Raw genomic sequence first — 17,348 nt, forward strand, 5'->3', positions numbered from 1 at the left:
ATTTCTTCGATGGAGGGTCAAGCTTGGGGGGCTTACTATTCCCAGCCAGTTCCTCGTCGTCCTTCAGTGACAAAAATCCTATTTGATTTGAAGACAAGGGAATTGGAGAGTCCCATTTTTGTGTGCTTATATTGTGCAATGGAGTCCCCAAGTCAGCAATCCATGGCCTCCCATTGTAGACAGCATGTCCGGGCTGGCATGGCCAAGGGGACTGTTGAGCACATCAAGTACTACCCTGACCATACATATGATTTCCTATGCAGCAACCCACAACCGAAACCTCAATCTCCTAGATCTGCACAACAAGCCATGCCACAACCACCAAACCAGATCCATCATGTGCCAACAAACAGGTATGATAGTATCTTACCTTATAGTGGCAGTGTCGTCATGCCAGAGCTTGCTATATCTCCTTGGGTCCAGTTGAATGGGCATAACCAACAGTTAATCAACATACCAAACATGCAACCACCTATACATGTGCCTCCATTTCAGGGTTCAAATTATTCTACATCTGGAAGCATAATGACTCCCAAACATAACGAGATTGGTTACAGAACAACTTCTGTTCCAGTTCCACGAGTGATTGATCTGACGCTTCAGCTAGGCCCTACTCCTAGACCCGTTTCTGAAGACTCCATGCATGGAATGACATTCCCTTTTTAAAATCAGCGACAACTTCTAATATACAAAGATTTCCTATGATGATAATAGAAAGTCGTTAAGGTGATGTGCACTAATATATTGAAGGCTGCAACCAAGAAGCTGGCGCGTCAATCCTGCAAAGTTTGTATTTTACTTGCAGCTAGATATGCTATTTTAAATTTTCATAACAGTTTGTTCCATGAGGGTTATGTTTAGGTTTCTCGGAATTTATTGTGGTAGTAGTATATGATGTAACAGCTTTATCAATATCCTGAACATCTGATGTTATCATGTTGGATATATACTACTTCAGGTTTTCTCTTTACTTATGAGTTATTATTAGATAAAGCAGGTGTAACATCTGGTGGTGGCTATGAATTATATTGTACTGTTCAAAGACTAATGCTCCAAAATTCAAGATTTAATTTGTGCAGTTAAAAGAATAGGAAGCATTTAGACGTGAAACAATCATGGGTCAATAGAATGAGTTTCAATGCGTGACCCAATAGAATGAGCCACGTCTAAATGCTTTCATCAAAAGCTTAATTGAGTTAAATATTGACCAGTCACTTTTTAATATAGGCTAAATTTTACTATTTTGAATTTGTAGGTGATATGGTGGATGGAAGATGCCGCCTAATTAATCATTTGTGGTTTTTGGGAATTGGATAATTGAGGTACGCGTAGCTGCTATTTGGAGGGTTGAGTCGTTGAGATGATAAAAACAGAAACACCAATGTTTACTTTACCTACCCCACCCCACCCCATACACACACCCACACCCACCCACCCCAAAAAAAAAGAGAAATGAAAAACCCTAGCCAGGTTCCCCACCCCTTGAAGATTATCCCATAGGGTACATTTGGTTGCATGTATTGAAGATCATGCTGCACAGATGAAGAATTCATATATATCATAGACAAGAGTGTTCAGTTAACTGCATGGCCAAGCAGCCTGCATGAGCGGATACAAAATACCCTATCTAGCCCCATGGATTCACTTGAATATAGGGTTTCCCACTACGTCAAAAACAATAAAAGGAGACACCCATATTAGTGACGCGAAAACTTCACACGTCACTTGTTGAAGATTAGTGACAGCTTTTCATCACAAACGTCACCAAAAAATAACAGTATCATTTGTCTTATCTTGGTACGCACATATTGGTGACAGGTAACGTTTACGCACGTCACTAATTAGTTAGTGGTGATGGGCAACCTTAATACGCGCCACTAATGATGAAATACAATTGTGATGTGTAATTAGTAGCGCGTCACCAATGTGTTATATAGGTGACGCACAACAATGTTCCCCGTCACCTAATGTTAACTCTTTAGATCCATGGCAAGGCAGAATAGGAATTCTACGGACAACCTGAGCCTGGGCCGACAAGGCCTTTTTCACCCGGCCCAAATCAGGCCCCCGCCGCTGCCTCACTCCGCGGCTCCACCTCCCCTCCTCAAACGCCCTGCCTCCTCCTCCCTCCGCCTCCCTTGTAACCCTAATCCCTTTCTCACGACTTCGATGCTGCGCCGCCAACGCCGCAGCCGGATCCATGGTGCCAGGGTGCTCGCCAGTCGACTTATCCGGCCTCAGCGGGATCCTGCTCGCGCCTCGCCACTCAGGATGGGATCCTGCGAGTGCGCCACAAGTTATGGTCCAAACCCGCAGCCGTGGACAAGCCGGCGAACGGCATCACGGCGCTCAAGCTCTCCGACCGCACCTGCACCGGGGTCCTTGTGTCCCACCCTCTCTCCCGAGATATCCACGTGAGCGTCCCCCTTCCCCCTTCCTCCTTCCTCTTGGGCTTTCGTGATTCGTAGCCTGAATCTAATCCCCTTTTGAGCAAACCCAAGCCACGCGGATGCCCAGCTCTTGATTTTCTATTTTCTTGTTCGTTCCATCGCATGCTAGGTTGGGATTGGGGCAGGTGAAATCGCTGATGGCTTCGATCGACCTCCGGAGATCCCTTGCTATCATAGGGTATCTGAGATTATACCGGACCATCACACAACTCATAGTACATTGCTTTATAGGAATGTTCCACCCACTAACAGCAACACACTGCCACCATCAATTCCGAGCAAGGTCATGTTGATTTGATCCATCCTGCTGAAGTGACATAGGCTCATGGAATCCAAGAGAAGTGCTCGACGATCCCTCTTTGATGTGATTCCTCCTTTTAGAGCAATCTCCGAAGAAATCTGGAGAACAAAAGGGACTAGGACACCATAAGCAATCAATTTTACTACTATCTCGTGTGAGATGTTAGCTAGTGGTTGGAATCATTTTTTGGAATTTGTCAATCGACTGCTGCATGACAAGAAGCCAAAGGAAGCAAGCCGACGTCTGGGCAGGAAAAGGATAACAACACATTGGGCCCATGGGCTAAAAGGGTGTCGCAGCTGATGGATCGAGAATTGGGCTGGCAGACTTTCATCAGAAAGTTATGGTGTTAGATCTAGGTTTAGTGTATTTTAGAAAGTTTATTTCCTTTTAATCAAGTCATGTCGTCATCGACAAGGGTTCGTAGCCTATAAATATCAGCCTACGGACTTGTAATCAGATTCACCTCCTCTCGGTCAACAAACCCATTTATCTTTATGCATCTACCTTTCGACTTCACGCCATTGCCTTTGGAGTAGGAGTAATGTAGCTTTTCGGTGGCTTCTTCGATGAGCAGGGCTGCATCACCTCAACCTCTAGATCATCTGTTACTAGGTGTTCTAGGCTTTAACTACCGGGCGCATCGCTGTGGTATAGATTCATCTACCAGTTATCGATTCTCATCATATCTCGTAAGGCTGCATCAACTTGATCTCTTGCTAGATGTGGTAGAATCACAAGTTATCCTAGCCTTGATTAAGCTTGCATCGGCTGTTACTTCTTTAATCTGTTGTCTTGCTATCTAATTTGCTTCAATTGGATTTTATCTCACTGGAATAGATGATAGATTATTTATTGGCCTGTTGCATCTTAATCTGGGTTACCTCTTGAGTGTTGTTGGGATCGAGTTCTATTGTGGATAGATCTAACGGCTGGCGAAGTTTAGATTAACCTCTTATCAACAATGTTTCTAGATTGCGTCTTCTAGACGCATCGCTGTTGTTTCATCCAGAAATACTATGATAATGTTAGTCGAAGCGTCATTGGCTTATAGTTCTACTCAAGGCGGATCAAGAGCCCAAAGATGCACTGTTTCCTATCGGCTCTCTAGCCAATAGCTCGCATCGGCTATTTAGCTGATCGCCCACACCTTAACGTCCATATCATGTTGTCACGATTATGCTAAAGTATGAATAGATCTATTTTACTTTGAGGATTTAACCTTTCATCCTTATTAATGCTGCCATCGACCCGATCCCCACTGATAGTAGGATAGATTTGATGAGCTTGTTGATTTATTTATATTAAATGGTTGAATTGAATGCATGCCAGCTCTCTTGGTTTTCCTTATTGGCTCAATGCTATTATGATCATGTTCTATTCTAGCTAGTAATGTTTATCACTCTGTTGTTGGATGTCGACTCTGTAGTTGATAGCCATACAATCAGCCATGCATTTAGCCACATATCAGAACGTCTGGTACAACACCGGCATATTCCACCAAAAATTAATGATTATCCTCTCCTTGTCAATTGCAGAGTCAAATTGACTGGCACACCATCGCACACCACACATGTGTCGATCTGGGTTCGGTACTTTGGAGCGAAGCAAATCTCCCCGACCCTAGCGCACGTGGAGCGTATTGATCTGTCCCACAGTTTTTTTTTTCAACACTAGCAAATATTGATTTGTGGCTAGCGTGGTTGAGCAGAGAGAAAGCGATGAGGCATGAGGAAAAAGGCGGCTACATGCCAGAGTGTGACTATCTCACTAACTCATGTAGGTTAGTGCTGTAGTGGGCTGGATGGGGGCTAGATATATGGGTCAAGTTTATTTCCATTAGATATTACTATGCATTCTGATATTTCCTAACTGTGGGGTTGGTGAGGGCTGAGCCTTGCTTGGTCCTAGCCGCATGGCAGTTTGTGAAATCAGCGGATAGACATGTAATCTTGCTTTTACTCGGTTCAGATGAGATTCGAAGAAAGGCGAGCCTAGCTAGCAGAGGCGGCGCTTGATTGAGCTTGAGCAGTGGGATTGCAGTCTAGGGTTTCAAACAAAGGGTGCTCATATTATGCCTTTTTGTTCGCTGCAGGGTGGATCTCAACCATTGATTTGATTGTACGGTTGAAGCCAAGGTGGGGTACAGTTGTGTTTGTGAATCTAAGTGAATTTGAGTTTTAGCCTGAGCTAATAATATCATCTTAGAATTTTTTTTTAGTAATGCTAGGATACGGACGTCCGACAGGGGAGAAAAATCGGACGCCTCCTCTCCCGTTCAGCGCGCCACTCTTCCTCCTATCATGTGCTCACTCCTCTTCCTCTTGCGCCCGCTCCTCCTCCACCCATGCACCGCTCCTCCCGCTCCCCTCCGGGCGGGCGGCGCCGCACAAGGCCGGCAGTGAGCTCCATCTCCCTCCACCCGCTCCTCCTCCTCCTCCCGCAGCCATCGCGGGCTTCCCTCGACCATCCTGCTCCTCCTCCTCCTCCACAAGTTCCCCTCCCCTGCAGCGCCGGGTGCCTCATGTGCCTCCCGGGCATGGGCGCAACGGAGCTCGCGCAGCGGTGGCGGCGGCTGAGGCCGGCGAACCCTCTGCAAACAGTGGCACGCGAGGGCGTCTGCGTGAGCTCCCTGGCAGCAAACTCCCCCAGCTCCCCCGGGCAGAGGAGTGCAGAGGTAGAAGATGAGGTGGAGCTTCAACGACGCCCATGTTGCAAGAGTATGTTTGAAGTGTTTCAGATGTTTCAAACAAATGTTGCAAATGTTTCACATGGATGTTCCAAAAGTAGATCTAGATGGTGTGATGTTGCATATGCTTTTTATGTGTTGTAAATGTTTATCTGGATCACCACATCTTCAACGCTAGATTTGAATGGTCCATGCAACATGAAACGGATGTCGTGGCGGGTTTTTTTCCTCATCAACGGATGGTTAATAATGTTTTTTCAATATTTTTTGGATGTTGCAAACAGTGATTATTCATGTTGCAGACGTATTTTTTTCTATGTTGCAAATGCAATTCTTTGATGTTGCAACAGACCAACGAAGCGTTCGATGGAAAATTTTCTCATCGGACGTCTGGGCGCTAGCAAGGCCATATTTTTTTCTTTCGGTAATGATCTGATATGAGCACTCAATACCTATAAAATAAATTGGAGACGTCAATTTTTTTGTTATATTCTTCTATCGATGTTGCATTTGGTATTTTAGTTCTAGCATGTTCCAGCAAGTTTTTTTGACATGTTACAGTACATGATGTTCTGATGTTGCTGGGTTCGTTGCAATTGATTTGGAATGTTGAAATCAGTGATTAGCTATTTTTCAGATGTTGCAACAAGCCATGGTCGCCCAGTGCAAACGACATGTCCAGGCAGGCATGGCTAAGGGAACCTTTCAGCACATCAAGCATTTTAAACGACCACAGCGCAAATCTCATCTCTCATATGTACTAATCTACAAGCAACTCCTTGAGGTTCATGTGAACCCGATTAAGAAGGTACCCACTACTAAAAAAACATTTTTTAGTGGCGCTCCATTTTTTATAAGGGTGGCTCAAAAGGTAATCCACTCATACAGAAGGAGCAGCGATGCTGCAGCATTCAACCTGCCCTCGAAAAGCATTTTTAGCGGCGGGTGACGCCATCACCCCACCATTTCCAGGGGCAGGTGACGCCATCATCTGCCACGAAAATAGAATTTCCAAGGGGCGATGACGCCATTACCTGGCCCAAAAAATGTATTTTCAGGGAGAGTTGATTGTATGACTGGCTCCTAAAAATAATTTCTACGAGTGGATGATGGCAATGATCCATCCCTACAAATGGTCTCATGCAAGGCCGATGCCACCACATGCCCTCGAAAATAACCACAATTTCCATGTGCGGGTGACACCAACATGTGCCCTCGGAAATAGAATTTCTAGGTTCAGGTGATGCCTCTGGAAATGGTTGCAATTTCCAAGCCCCGAAAATACATTATTAAGGGCAGGCAATTGTTGAACCGCTCCTAAAATTGATTTTTATGGATGGGTGATGGCATGACCCGTCCCTACAAATGGTCCCATGGAAATAAATTCATAACTTTTTCATATTATAGCGGATAAAGTCAAACTTTACATTAAAATTATAGAGGTTGACAAGATCTAAATTTTGTAGCTGTTAACATTTTCATTTAAGGTCATTTAATAGTCATAAACCGCATTTAGTGGTTCATAAGCAGTCCAAAACCTGCCAGCGCAGCACCCTTTGCCAACGTGGACTGCCACGCGTGTCGTGGATTTGCAAAAAACCTCCCTGTGCTTTAGTTTTTGTCAAACCCTAGTTCTGGACGTCTCCTCGACTTCCCCGGCTGAAAGGGGAGGGAGTCGACTGGCGGTGGCGGGCTTCCACAGCAAGGGGGAGCTAGTTTGGCGGCGAGGGCGACGGGGTTCGATGGTGACGAGGTCGTAAGGAGACTGGAACTCCGCGAAGCATCCGGCATTAGAGGCGGCAAGGAGCTCGATGGCTCCGATTTGCCGCACGGATGGGGATCCAGCGCTTGACTATGGTGAGTTCCTTTGCCCTGGTCGCTAGGGTTTGGTAGGAGTAGCTCACGGTGTGCGCGCTAGGATTTTTTATTACAGTCCCGATTTCGATTTGATTTCTTTAGTGGCTTGAGTTATTGTGCTTTTATTGAGGTGTGCAATGGTTGTTTTAGGCCCTAAGTCGACAGAGTTCTCAGTAGAGGTACATCACGGTGGTTTTTTTGTGGAATTGGGGTTAATCAGACGTATATGGATGGAAAAATAGAATAGTTTGATCACTGTGATAGGGAAAATTGGTCCTTTTTCTGGATAGAAGAGTTTATTGGAATGCTAGGATATGCTAGGCTTAGGATCTATTGGTTGCTGCCTGGGAAGTGTCTGGCTGATGGCTTAAGGATTGTGAGCTCAGATGAAGAAACAATAGTGATGAAGCAGATAACTCATAAGGTTAAGAACTTTGTATTATACTTAGATCACCAAGATCAAGTTGCAAAAACCTATGATGATATTGTGTTGGACCCAATTGCTGTACTGCCAAAGGTGCTCAGTCCCAAAAAGGTGACTTATGTAGAGAAGGAGGAAAAGTTGCCATCATTTTACAGCAACCTTAAGAGCAGTGAGGCTGACCAAGTTTCAGAAGGTGAGCCTGATAGTGAGGATGAAGGAGATTCTGACTTTGTGGATAGTGACTCTGAGCTTGAAAGTGATGATGATGACCTTTTTGTTGACAATGTGGTGGAGGAGTACATTGATGAGGGTAAAGGAAAGGATTAGAAGATAGGCACTGAAGACCAAGTGCTTGTGTATGATGAAGATCATGATTATGATTCAACAAATGATGACTTGGACTTGCCAGAATCCTCTCATGGGAAAGGCTTTAAGTTCAAAACCTTTAAGGAAGAAGACATGGTCAATCCTATTTTTAAGGTGTGGATGTTGTTTCCTTCTGTTGAGATCTTGAGGAAAGCTATTACAGAATATAGTTTGAGGGAAAGGGTGGAAATAAAGATGCCAAGGAATGATAGGATGAGGGTTAGAGCACACTGTGCAGATGGTTGTCCATGATACATGTATGCATCCTTTGACAGCAGGGCTAAAGCTTTCATGGTGAAGACCTATTGTGGAGCTCATAACTGTCAGAGAGAGTGGGTTCTCAAGAGATGCACTGCTAGGTGGCTTTCAGAGAAGTATTTGGAGCTTTTAGAGCTAATGAGAAGATGAACTTGAGTAATTTTGCCAAAACTGTCCAGAAAGACTGGAATTTGACTCCCTCAAGGACCAAACTTTGGAGAGCAAGGAGGATGGCAATGAACAAAATTTATGGTGATGAGGTAGAACAGTACAATAAACTCTGGGATTATGGTTGTGAATTGAGGAGGAGTAATCCTGGAACTACCTTTAATCTAAACCTTAGTGAAGGCCATTTCAGCACATGTTACATGTCCTTGGATGCTTGCAAGAGGGGGTTTCTCAGTGCTTGTAGGCCTATCATTTGCTTGGATGGATGCCACATAAAGACCAAGTTTGGTGGGCAGCTCCTTACTGCTGTTGGCATGGACCCAAATGATTGCATATACCTAATAGCAATTGCTATTGGTGAGGTGGAGTCCCTGGCAACCTGGAAATGATTCTTGCAGACACTCAAGGTAGATATGGGAATAGATAACACTTACCCCTGGACAATAATGACAGACAAACAAAAGGGACTAATTCATGCTGTCAAGCAAGTATTTCTAGAGGCTAAGCATAGATTCTGTGTGAGGCACCTTTACCAAAACAATCTGGCCACAACATTGCTGGCTGCACACCCTTTGCACCTTTTAGCTGGGGAAGTCGAAGAGACGTCCAGGACTAGGGTTTGACAAAAGCTAAAACGCAGGGGTTTTTTTCAAATCCACGACACGTGTGGTAGTCCACATCAGCAAAGGGTGCTGCGCTGGCGGGTTTTGGACTGCTTATGAACCACTAAACATGGTTAAGGGACTCAGATGCACGATTTGAGAGTTCAGAGACCCAAGCGAAACTGAGGGACAAGTTTGGGGACTTGGGATGCAATTTACTCTAATTTTTATTTTGCTGTTTCTAAATTTTTATTATCTAGAAATCAATTTGTAGGGGTGTCGGCGCTACAAGCACCCCTACAAATCGATTTTCTAGGAGTGGGTGATAGCGTGACACACCTCTGGAAATGAATTTATAGGGGCAGACACCTATTCGTAGCTGTTGAAAGTAGGAGCGGATACCGCTCCTGCCTTTACAAATGATATTTTATCCATCCCTAAGAATCATTTTTGTAGTAGTGACCCTTTCCAAGTTACAAAACTATTTTCCCCATGCTGGCACACTACAGGGATCCCACGAATGGTCTATTGTTTTCTAACTGTCGAGCATTAACGGTCTATTGTTTTCTAACTGTCGAGCATTAACTTGTACCATCAGTAAAGGAAATAGTCGAGCGTATACTGCCAGCAATCTACCATTGGCCACTCTTGATCAAGCATTGCCCCTTTCACCAATGGGCGGTTCGTAAACCAATAGCCAAGAGTAAATTACAATGGGCAACTAAATGGTCCACCCTCCATTTCCATACTGGGCCCAACAAGGTTTGCGAATGGTAGTCTGTTCCACGATGGTTTTTTAATTTCACCATCGAAAAATGTATTTATAGATGATATTTTCTTAGCAGTCACAGATTTCACAGTATTAGCCATGCATATATATGACGGTTTTATCTACCCCTTGGCTATGACAAAATTGAATAATTCATCGAACCGTCAGGTTTGAAGTATCTATATAACATATAATTAGAGCATCAGCCATAAAAATATCCAACCATTTTGTGATGTCCATCCTGCTTGCAATCATTTTCATAAATACATGGAACTAATATGTGATCAGGAGGATCAATTACAATTGCTCAACAGTAAAAATTTGTAGCATTTCAGAAATTGCACGTTAATATTGCATAGTTCATCAAAGCTTAACAAGTACATAAGAAAGGTACAAACATTTTGAAAGTGGCGGAGGATATAATTCAACACAATACTAATATTCAAATAATGGAAATAATTTACTAAGATACTACTCCCTCCGTCCAGAAATGATCTACACATGAGTGTTTTAGAGTCGTCCTAAATTGCTCTTCACATGAGTAGTAGTCATCCATGTATTGGGTGTCTTCAAATTCCATAGCATCCATTGGCCTATTCAGGTAATAACTACTCCTCCTTGGTATTTGTGAAGACCTTCATGTGTAGATCATTTTTGGACGGAGGGAGTATTGTTCGTATAGCTTAAGTCCCACAACATCATCCAACGCCAAAGTGCAGAACCAGTTTACATTTCTAGCATATGATCTCCAGTTAGCAAAAGAAAAGTATATCTTCATCACCAAATAAAGGTCATCATCAAAGTCCTGACGATAGTTGTCATCAAATTCCCAAGGATAGTTGTCAACGAAGTCCCAATAATAGTTGTCATAATTTTCCTCATCTTCATTGTCATTGTATACTTCGTCATCATATTTGTATCCACTACTGCAGAAATGGTTTGTAAGGGCGGGCGAAACGTCATTTCTAGGGGCGGACTCCCCAACCGCCCCTGCTTTTTGCTTCTAAAAATGGCAGTTTGCAGGGACGGGTGGGGGGTCACCCGCTACCTGCCCCTACCTGCCCCTACAAATGCATTTCCAGGGGTGGGTAGGGGGGTCACCCGCCCTACTAAAATAGCACAACTTCATTCAAAAGTTTGAGGTAAATAGTGTCTCAAATGACTAATCCACACCATGGACATCTAGATCTAGTTAGAGGCAAAGAGAGCTCCATTTGAGCCATCAATCTAACAAAAAACCTTAAAAATAATAACGATTAAGCATTAACTTACCTCCTAGAGACCCAAACTCGATGGGAGTCAAGTTGAAAACCTCCCCCCCCACCTTTGTCTAGGTCGGGAGGAAGAAGAAGGTGTCCAGAATTTATACATATATTTGTAGGAATGGGTCTGGGGGGTGAACCGCCCCTAAAAGTCCATTTATAGGGGAGGCTCACCCCCCGCCGCCCCTACAAATGGAGCCATTTGTAGGGGTACATTTTTAGGGGCGGGTCACCCCTAGCCGCCCCTACAAATGGAGCCATTTGTAGGGGTGGCTCACCCCCTCGACCACCCCTAAAAATGGATGTCATTTTTAGGAGCGGCCGGGGGGGTTAGCCACCCCTACAAATGGTGTTTCTAGGGATGGCTCAATTGCTACAGTAACGAGGACCATTTGTAGCAACAGGCCGGGTTAAATTTAGGTCCGCCCCTAAAAGAATTGAACTGTTGCTACAAATCGTTTTTGTAGTAGGGATTCTTCATTTTCCTTGTCATTGTAGTCTATTCCTTCAATGTTTTCCTATATAAAATATAAATATTAGGTGTGAGGCACAGTTTGCTTGTATTCAAAATTTTACAAAAATCTTGGTTATTACATGAATATTGCACTGTTAATATGAACCTATTCAGATACATCCTGACACTCCATCATACTAATTTGTGACTTCATCATCAGATTCAGCAGCCTACACATCAGCTTATTAGTCTGTACCTTTATTTTTTTGCAATAGATTGAGACTGAAATAATTAAATACAAAGTTAAACCAACTAGGATGATGTTTTCGTTCAGCTTAACCATATGTGTGCTATGAGATATCAAACTGCTAGAGATTAAATTTATAGCCACCTTAGTTTCCAAGAAAAAAGAGTAAGGTATATCCCGTGTTCATCTTGGGATTTCTCTGTTTGATTAAAAACTTCATTCTTGCAAGTATACAATTGGCGGTATGCTAGTAGTTCAATAGAAAATAATCTTTATTGTTGCAACTATACAATTGGTAGCATGGTAATATTGTGTTGTTTTCTGCATTAACTGGCCTACCAGTATGCTATGAAATAGACCTAGTCTACACTACTAAAAAAATGATTTATTGCGACCTTTTTTTAGCACCTCTGAGGCATAAAAAAGTACCGCGTCGGTTAATGACTAGCATTAACTGAGGCGGGCATTTCTTATTGACCGAGGCGGTTAAAGAAACCGCCTTGCAAAATCGATTAATAGAGGTGACCAACATTAAAGTAAACACCTCAGTTAATACTCCTATTTTCAGAGGTGGTCTACTTATAAAACCCACCCGGTTAATACACTGAGCCTAATAAAAACCATATGAGCCCGGCCTATACTATTATATAAATGAAATCATAAGCTACTCAACTCTCTCTCTCTCTCTCTCTCTCCCTCTCCCTCTCTCTCTTTCTCTCCCTCCCTCCCTCTCCTCTCTGCTCACACGCGGTGTCCAACTCCTTCCCCGCGGCGGGCGGCGGCCAACTCCTTCCCCACATCAGTGGCTTGATTACAGGACCCAGAGTCTCTTGGTCATATTGGTCAACAAAAATATGTTGAGACGAGGGGTCTAGGGAACAAGGTCCCACCTTAGATGACATGGTATGTGTCAAAGTTGTTTGAAGAAACAAAAAGAACTGTTGGAGGAGATAGGTTTTTGGGACTAAATTTTTTTTGGAAAGGTCCCAGCTCAGGTAGTGAAATTATTCGGCAAAGTAGTGGATTCTTCCTTTTTTTCCCTTTTTCTCTTGTTTGTTTCCTTTTGAAACGATAGTGCTACCTTTTTAGCTACCAATTAAAAATCCTTCCCAGAACACCCTCGTCCCTGGGATCTATAACTTTCTGCAATGCCTCTAACTTTCACGGAAAAATGTACATGAACACGCAACCACAGCCTCCAGCACATGATTCTATATTACATATTACCTATGGTAATCAACTGTTTGCTAGCATGTAGGTATATTCCTATTTCTATTGAGAGAGCAAAGCAAAGTAAATACTGCCAAGAACATGCGTCGATGAATCCATTGATCAACCGCGGCATATGCTGGGTACGCACGAGCAAGTCATGGCATCAATCACCTAGACGTGAGCATGGTGGGGGTGCAGGAGCCCGAGCCACCCAGCGCCGGGCGGCGGCGGTAGTGGCAGCCGACCAGGTAGAGCGCCAGGCGCTTCTTGGCCCTGAGGAGCAGCAGGAGCTTGTCCTTGCCCCACTCCACCATGAGCTCCACCATCAGCTGCAGCCTCTTGCACCCACTGGCGCCGTCGCGCTCGTCGCTGCCGCTCCCCACCGTGGCTTGAGATGGAAGAATATCAATGAGAACCGTGAGGGCACAAAGGATGTTGCCAATGAAAAATATCATGTTCTCATTGAAAAACTTAATAGCTTCAAGCAACTTGATGATGAGAATGTTGAATCTATATACTTACGATTGAATGTTCTTGTGAATGAGATTAATTCCTTAGGTGTGAAGCAAATTGGAGAATACTCACGATTGAATGTTCTTATGAATGAGATTGATTCCTTAGGTCTGAAGCAAATTGGACAAATGAAACTCATTCGCAAGATCCTTCACTCTCTACGAAGGCCGGCTATGATTTGGTGACAACAATTCTGTATGAGAAAGAGATCAGCACTATGAAACCAAATCAAGTCCTCAACAAGGTGACCGCCCATGAGCTTCTCAATGACATCAAGCCAAGAGTGTCGCCTTCTTTACCAACACATAGCTTACAAAGCAAGCAAGCAAAGATGTTGAAGAAGATGACAATCAAAAGAAGCTCAAGTGAATAGGAAGAAGAGGATGCAAGCAAATACTCCTCAAGTGGTAAAAAGAAGTAATGCACCCCAAGTTTCTCAAGCAAGCCAAGATCATGAACAAAAGCTTGAATAAAATCAACATGATGGGGTACATGGTCTTCCTCAAAGATGGACATCACTATCAACTCATGAAGGCTGAGAAGATCAAGTACAAGAAGAAGAAGGCCAAGCATGAAGTTCTTACTACATTTGGTGAATGGGTTAGTGGTGGTGATGAACCAAGCACAAACTCAAGTGATGGGTCATTCAAGAGATTCACCACCCACACTAACATGGGGCTTTCATCATCCAACATATGACTTATGGCTAAAGGTATGGAAAGCGATGTAAGTGATGATGACTCTAATTCTCCTTCAATTGATGAACTTCTTGACTTGGTTCATGAGCACCAAAAAGTCACAAAGAAACAATCTAAAGAAATTGAACAACTTAATGCTCCTAATGATCTTAATGCTTCCCTTGCTACAAATTATGATGATTTGTTATGCAAATTCAAATTGCTTATCATGGAGTATCAAGAGCTCAAATTAAAAATTGAGAGAATTAAGAATGAAACTAATAACTTTTTGGAAATAGAGCAATCTATCCCATGTGCAATCCCTATCTTCAAGGTAGATGCTTCAACTTCTTACATTGATTTAATTGATGAATCTTGCTCTAACCTTTGCAATAGGACATGCTTTAATAATGTGGTTGTAGAATCATATGATGATCTCGTTGCTAAGGAGAATGATGAGCTCAAACAAGAAATCAAAAGGCTCATGAAGGACTTCGCAAGATTGAAGGGCAAGAGCATTGTCCAACCTTCATAAAATAACCGTGAAGACATGGTGAAGAAACTTGAGAAAGGTATAACCATGACTTGCTTCAAGTTCCATCAAGAAGGCCACAAGTCCAACTAGTGCCCTCAACCAAAGAAGAAGATTCCGGATGAGAAGAGCAAAAAGAATCTCTCCATCATGAGTTCTCTTATCTACACCAAGTCCAACCGGAGGAACAAAAGCAAAAGAACCTCCTATATCATCAAGAAGATGAACAATGGTAGGATGGTTGCTCACAAGGTTGGGAAGAAGGATTGGAGTTGAAACCGCTCTATTTTGGTGTCCAGAAAGTCATCACCAATATGAATAGGGCTCAAATGGTGTGGGTTTCAAAGGAGACTTGAAGTCCAAGAATGGCTTCAAAGGATTTGGAGACTTGACTCACAAGATGATAAGAGGAATCAAGCAAAGAAGCCAAGTTCACAAGATTGGAATTATGTTGCCCAAGGTAAATAAGGTAATGGTAGCTAGATTTCAATTCAAGCATCTGCAGTTGAGTCACTAGTGTTTCGTACTAGATCCACACATCAGTGGCTTGATTGTAGGACCCAGAGTCTCTCAGTCGTATTGGTCAACAAAAAATATATTGAGACTGAGAGTCTAGGGAACAAGATCCCACCTTAGATGACATGGCATGTGTCAAAGTTTTTTGAAGAATAAAAAAGAACTGTTGGAGGAGGGATGGTTTTGGGACTAAATTTTTTTCAAAAGGTCCCAATTCATAATAGGATTATTGGTAGTGAAATTATTCGGCAAAGTAGTGCATTCTTCCGTTTTTCCTTTTCCTCTTGTCTGTTTCCTTTTGAAACGATAGTGCTACCTTTTTAGCTACCAATTAAAAATCCTTCCCAGAATACCCTGGTCCCTGGGATCTATAACTTTCTGCAATGCCTCTAACTTTCACGGAAAAATGTACATGAACACGCGGCCACAGCCTCCAGCACATGATTCTATATTACATATTACCTATGGTAATCAACTGTTTGCTAGCATGTAGGTATATTCCTATTTCTATTGAGAGAGCAAAGCAAAGCAAATACTGCCAAGAACATACGTCGATGAATCCATTGATCGACCGCGGCATGCTGAGCAAGTCATGGCATCGATCACCTAGACGTGAGCATGGCGGGGGTGCAGGAGCCCGAGCCACCGCCGGACCTGAACGGCAGCGCCGGGCGGCGGCGGTAGTGGCAGCCGACCAGGTAGAGCGCCAGGCGCTTCTTGGCTCTGCGGAGCAGCAGGAGCTTGTCCTCGCCCCACTCCACCACGAGCTCCACCAGCTGCATCCTCTTGCACCCCCTGGCGCCGCCGCACTTGTCATCGCCGCTCCCCACCGTGGCGTCGGTGGCGCCGCCGAGACCGTGCTTCTCGTCGTCGTCCGGCACGGGCGACCACTCCCACTGGAGCGGGTAGCTCCGCAGGAAGACCCGCCTGGTGCTGTAGTCCTCGTAGCGGAAGCTCCTCGTCGGCTTCACCGCCGCCGCCTCGTCGTCCGCCTTGTTGGAGACCTTCTGGTCGGAGTCCAAGTGATCCTCCATCCTAGCGTGCTACTGCTATGCCGGTGGTGTCGCCAATGCTGGCCGAATCACCAATCATGTGTGTATTTATGCATGGTGCTCTTGGCAACGGCAGATGGACACGTCACCTTCATCTCTTTTGATTTGTCATGCTCCAAAAAATAAAAAGATTTGTGCTTGTGTGATGGGCATGGCACGGAGATGTATGTTGTGCATTACTAGTTTATTACAAGGAAATAAAGGATTTGCTTTACCGGTAATCTAATGTGATGGCTACCTGCGGCGCATTGTTTAGTTGCCCGTGCCAAACAAAGCATTGACCGACAAGTAGACCCCAAGCATCTGATCAACCTTTCTTCCGTGGCGAAGTAAACAAAACAAACAAAGACGTACGGGTCCAACTAGGAGATTTATCATTTCTGGCCAACGGTGTGAGTCGACAGGTACCTCTTTCGCGAATATCTTTCTGCCAGCTTAACTGATGCTAATGCTATGTTGCAGAGAATAAAGAAGGTTAAAAAAGAAGCAAGGTAACAGTACAGTGGATGCTGTGTCATCCATGGGGTATGCATTCTAGCTCCTCTTTTTTTCACTTTGGCAGGGCAAATAAAGCTGTGGCTCTCCAGGCCGGGCTTTTCGCCGGATAACGCACATGCCGGTCGACCGGAGGAAGCAAAGCCGCCGTCCTCATGGACGATGGGGCTTGCAGACGCCTCGCAATATGCAAAGGGATTTCCCATCCTCATCTGCATCACCTTTTTATCGCCTCGTGACGTGTATATATCTATCCTTGTTTCAATTGTCTACATCCGTTCAATAATTGAGATTTTGTGAGGTTTTCCAATGCGATAGATGGGTTGGAATGTGATCATTAGAAAATTATAAAAACAACTTCTCAAATAATACCATGAAAAAAATAATAAGATACCATCATTAACTAAGAAAAAGATTTTATTGGGAAACCACTCGAGAGGAACGTACATCCACGGCAACGGGCTGTTCGTTTGGGTTACGGAACGCCCGAGACAGCGACGGGGG

General features: G+C 43.9%; 2 protein-coding genes across 7 annotated transcripts; one reads left to right on the top strand and one right to left on the bottom strand.

The window, feature by feature from the left end:
- Positions 1-2,090: 2,090 nt before the first annotated feature.
- LOC120670945 lies at positions 2,091-5,741 on the top strand. 6 transcript variants are annotated; one of them, XM_039951138.1, is made up of 4 exons: positions 2,091-2,414; positions 4,290-4,390; positions 4,847-4,889; positions 4,973-5,741. In XM_039951138.1, the coding sequence occupies exons 1-4, from the start codon at positions 2,170-2,172 to the stop codon at positions 5,154-5,156; spliced, it is 573 nt and encodes a 190-aa protein (XP_039807072.1). In that variant the 5' UTR covers positions 2,091-2,169; the 3' UTR covers positions 5,157-5,741. The 6 variants fall into 6 exon arrangements, 1 of the variants encoding a protein (XP_039807072.1); XR_005673450.1 differs by lacking the exon at positions 4,290-4,390 and having other exon boundaries at positions 4,960-5,741; XR_005673446.1 differs by lacking the exon at positions 4,290-4,390.
- Positions 5,742-15,630: 9,889 nt separating this feature from the next.
- Positions 15,631-16,491, bottom strand: LOC120671195. The gene has a single exon (XM_039951479.1). It carries the CDS (start codon positions 16,329-16,331, stop codon positions 15,900-15,902), a length of 432 nt encoding a protein of 143 aa, XP_039807413.1. The 5' UTR covers positions 16,332-16,491; the 3' UTR covers positions 15,631-15,899.
- Between the last annotated feature and the right edge of the window lie 857 nt (positions 16,492-17,348).

Source organism: Panicum virgatum, chromosome 4N, assembly GCF_016808335.1.
Source record: "Panicum virgatum strain AP13 chromosome 4N, P.virgatum_v5, whole genome shotgun sequence".
In the NCBI taxonomy this organism is placed as follows: domain Eukaryota; kingdom Viridiplantae; phylum Streptophyta; class Magnoliopsida; order Poales; family Poaceae; genus Panicum; species Panicum virgatum.

Bases quoted from the DNA above. Each gene is read 5' to 3' on its own strand.
- LOC120671195 (XM_039951479.1), bottom strand. From the start codon at position 16,331: ATGGAGGATCACTTGGACTCCGACCAGAAGGTCTCCAACAAGGCGGAC.
- LOC120670945 (XM_039951138.1), top strand. From the start codon at position 2,170: ATGCTGCGCCGCCAACGCCGCAGCCGGATCCATGGTGCCAGGGTGCTC. The intron at 4,391-4,846 runs GTATTGATCTGT...TGTTCGCTGCAG, and splicing joins GACCCTAGCGCACGTGGAGC to GGTGGATCTCAACCATTGAT. The intron at 4,890-4,972 runs GTGGGGTACAGT...ATTTTTTTTTAG, and splicing joins ATTGTACGGTTGAAGCCAAG to TAATGCTAGGATACGGACGT.